Consider the following 4527-nt stretch of genomic DNA (forward strand, 5'->3'; position numbering starts at 1 on the left):
TGGGTAAGTATTCATTAAATATTATAGAATAAAAAGGACAGGTTAAAAATAGCGTTTATATGTATGTAAACAATAATTGTAAAAAGTGTACATACTAAAATAGAAGAATTAATCTCTTAATAGTAAAATTATTCATTATATAATTCTTTTTTACCTATTTTAAATTTTAATTCTTTCTTACATTACACATTTCTTCATTTAAGAAAATAACTAATAACAAAGTTTTTTATATCACTCAATAACTAATATTTTCTAATTACTCAATGTGAAGTTTTACTCTACATGCCCTTCTACGTATGTACTTACTTTAAAACCTCATAAAAAAACTGAGCTTCAGCTAAAGACAATGGTAAAATTTGGAAAATATAAGGGTGATGAGAGAACAACATGATAAACAGTATCACTGAACATAGGTGCAAATGTCCTAAACAAAGCCTACTCAAGTAACATGTAAAAACTGAATCAAATAATATATTAAAATATTAAAACTAGATTTATACTGAGTCAAACTTGTTTAACACTAAGAAACTTAAATGATTTAACACTAGAAGGTAATCACTAATACAGTATTAATAAGAGTATTTAATAAAAGTCAATATCCATACATTACTGCAAAAAACATCCTAAAATACTAGAAATAATAATTTTTCTAGAAAGCAAGAAAAAAATGTTTTTGGATCCCCAGCAACTAGTTTTTTATCTGGCATAGATGAAAACTGAATGAATGATTTGAATGTGGCGTGAGCGCTAAAATAATCCTAATTCCATTGTTGATGAAATGTGAGAATGAGTAACTTCCCGCCAAAAAATAGCCGAGGAAGCAGAGACCTACGTTTTGGGAAAAGCCAAAATACAAAAGTAACTTTTATTAACAGGTTGAGAAAAGAATAAATTTCATACACTATATAAGGCAAGAGTTTCTAAGTTAGACAAAGTTTTAAAAGGATTGGAAAGATGGCAAATTTGTTTTCCCTTAAATTGTTTTTAAATCTCTGATGACAAGTGATAGATAGCCTTTACTATCCAAAGTACTAACATATGACAAAATAAATTATGAAGTGCTATTCAAACATTAAAACAGGAAAATAAAACATTGCGAATCATAATTAATTTAAGGGTAATAATTCTATATAGGATGAAGCAATCTGTGACAAGCCAAATTTCCTGCTGAAAACAACTATACATTCTGGGGTGGTATGGGAGGGACTTAAAACAAAGGGACAAAGAAACTAAGAATGAAAAGAAGAACGGTGGATAAATTGAAAATGGTGCATATGGTGTTTGCAAAAAACAAAAGAGTGCTACTGAGAAACTAGCATCACTTTGGAACTGGGGATTCTTAAGAAGCTAGAGTAAAAAATCTGGAGGCTTGAAAAACCTCAAACACTTGTCCAATTTTCCCTCATTAAGCTCAGTCCTCAACTAATATAATCAGTCCAAACTACCCACAATCTCTCCCTAGCAAACTAATGATACATCATCTAGGGCCTCTAATTTTTCTTCTATATACAGAATTTAATTTAATAATCCCTGGGCACACCAAAAGATAGGAACAAAGGAACTAAAGCAAGTTCAAAAACAAAAGAAACAAACCAACAGGCAAGGTGGATATCGAAGTAATGAAAATGAATTTAAATTATCTATGACTCATAGCAACAGGGTAGAACTGTCCCTCTGGTTTTCCAATACTGTCTTTATGGGAGTAGAAAGGCTAGTGTTTCTCCCACGTAGTAGCTAGTGGTTTTGACGTTGAGCCCAACATGTAACCCATTGTGCAACCAGGACTCTTAGTCCTAAGACTAGAGAAGAAGAATTCACTAGAATTTAGCCACAGATTTGAAGTGCGTGTGGAAGGCTCATCTGGTTTTAGAGGAACCAGACATAAGATTGGTGATGAGATAGGAAGAACATAAAATTTAAGAGAAGTTAAATAATTTCAAAATATCTGGAGTATAGGCTATAGGTTAGACAATAAGGTAAAATGAGAGAGCACAGATTAGCAGAACCAGAAAATTATTTGCTCTGTGAAGACAGGGTATGTGTTTCAAAAATAAAGAGAGATAAATGTTTTATGATCCCTGTGGTATTCTGAAGGGTACATGTTTCACAAAATGCATTCATTATGTCTTCTAAGTATCCTGCCACTTTAACAAGTTTGAAAACTATTCAATAGTAAGACAAAGTCTAGAGATAACATGACATTCAGAGTATTTTATAAACTGATCCAAATATCCTTAGTCTCATCTACTGGGTTCAAATATAACACTGAACAGTTTACTAAATATACCCTTACTTTTTATCCATTCATGTCTTGTAAAAGCTATCTCCTCCTCCACTTCACTGTCTAGTTAACTTTTAATCATGTAAAATCTTAATCAAAAATTCTTCCTTAATACCTTTCAAAATGTCTTGCTCAGGGAAAAATTAATGATTCCATCTATATGCTCTCATATCGATTTATACAATATTTACCAAAAGTCTAATATGTAGCCTGATACGACATTCTTCAAAAATCAAATATAAAGTCTAAATAAATGTGATGAAAGGATACAATCCTGATGTACACCTTTCCTGACTGTGAACTACCCAAAATCCCCTTGGTTCTGTTTGAACTCTTGGTCTATGCACAGGTTCAGCAAGAGTACAAGTATTGTGGAAGTCCCATTCTACACAATGTTAACCATAATTTGTTAAGACCCACAAAAGCAAACGCCATTGAATAACAATAATATGAGAAACTGGACTGTATGATGAAGAATGCAGTATCAACATTGGAGGAAGAACCATTAATAACCTCCAATACAAAGATGACATAATCTTGTTTAATGAAAACAAAGAAGCACTTACTATTGAAAATCAAAGACAAGAGCATCAATATAAAGAAAACAAATATCCTCATAACTGAACCAGTAAGTATGATAATAAATGTAAAAAATATTGAAGCTGCCAAAGATTTCTTTTTACTTGAATTTACAATTGATGCTAATGGAAGAGGCAGTCACTATGGAAATCAAATGGCATATTACATCAAGCAGATCTGTTGCAAAAGACATCTTTAAAGCACTGAAAAGCAAAAATGTTACTTTGAGGACTAAGATGCACCTGGATCCAAGCCATGGTATTTTCAATCACCTCATATACATGTGGAAGCTAGACACTGAAGTACCAAAAAAAGTTGATACATTTGAATTGCAGTAGTGGTGAATTATACTGAATATACCCATGAAGAGTGAACAAATCTGTCCTGGAAGAAGTACAACAGAATGGCTCCTTGAAATCAAAAATAGTAACACATACTTTAAGAGGGAGCCGTGTTGAGGAAGAATGTCGTGTTAAAATAGAAGAGCAGTAAAGCAGAGGAAGACCTCCAACAAGGATTGATACAATGGCTACAACTATGGGCTCAAACTCAGCAATGATTGAGAGGATGTAAGAGAGTCAGGCAGTGTTTCATTCTGTTGTACACAGTCACTATAAATTGGAACCAACTTAACAGTACCTAACAACAATATGTCCTTGGCACTATTCCAGGTTTTTGGAATGCAACAGTGAACATAAAAGACTTACTACTTTATTGAAATTTTGGAAAAGGTGAGGGTATGGAGAGAAAAAAAAGATCACATGTATTTTGAAAAAGCTCTCCAAGTGACTCACTCTATTGGTCCAACTCACATTGAGAAGGAAAACACTAAAAACTATTATAACAAAGTTGTAATGAAAGCAAAAATGTATAATGAAGCAAAAGGAATTGGATAAAAACTTACTGCCATGATGTTGACTACGACTCATAGTGACCTTATAGGGCAGATTAGAACTGCTCTGAGGTTGAGATTATAAATCTTTACAGAAGTAGAAAGCCTGATCATCCTCTAAGGAGCAGTGGGTGGTTTCTATCTGGTGACCTAGCAGTAAGCAGCAGTCTGATGCATAACCCACTATGCCAACAGGGCTCCTAAAATCTATAAGATACATTGCTATATTTGCTTATATAAACTTACTTGTCATTTCTTCTAATTGACTAACTCTCTCTCTGGATTCCTTTAACAGAAATGTTAAATCTTTCACTTTATTTTCTTTCTCGTTTTTTTCAATCAATAGCATTGATACCTAAAATGAAATAAGTACTACATTTCATTCATCAAATTTTAATACGGCAGCTTAATTAAAAGATCTTTAGTTGCATTGATGCAGACACCAATATATGCTAGTCATATTTCTTTCAAATTTATAATCTCGTAAAGGTAGTAAACAAAATAAGCTATAGTATTATAATTTATATTTTGTCAAAGAAACATGAGTTAAATAATCTCCTATAAACAATACTCACATTTATAAGAAAAATATAAAATAATTAAATTATATAAAAGTTAAGTAAAAATCTCATTAGCTCCACAGTTTGACTTAGATAGACAAATATCCACTTAATTTGGTTAGGTGCTAAAGATTTAGCTCCACAGTTTGACTAGGACAGACAGATATCCACTTAATTTGGTTAGGTGCTAAAGAAATACTGCAAAGAAGTTTGGG

General features: G+C 32.2%; 1 protein-coding gene across 1 annotated transcript in view; it reads right to left on the bottom strand.

The window, feature by feature from the left end:
* The window catches only part of SYCP1 (synaptonemal complex protein 1), a gene marked incomplete at its 3' end in the record, with an annotated part of 75421 nt that overhangs the window by 49179 nt on the left and 21715 nt on the right, over nt 1-4527 (bottom strand). The window contains 2 exon segments of the mRNA XM_013003767.2: nt 3673-3695; nt 3999-4107. Coding sequence (XP_012859221.1) covers nt 3673-3695; nt 3999-4107 — 132 coding nt within the window.

The sequence above is a fragment of the Echinops telfairi genome, unplaced genomic scaffold, assembly GCF_000313985.2.
Source record: "Echinops telfairi isolate 266 unplaced genomic scaffold, ASM31398v2 ScPeMD7_443;HRSCAF=831, whole genome shotgun sequence".
NCBI lineage: Eukaryota > Metazoa > Chordata > Mammalia > Afrosoricida > Tenrecidae > Echinops > Echinops telfairi.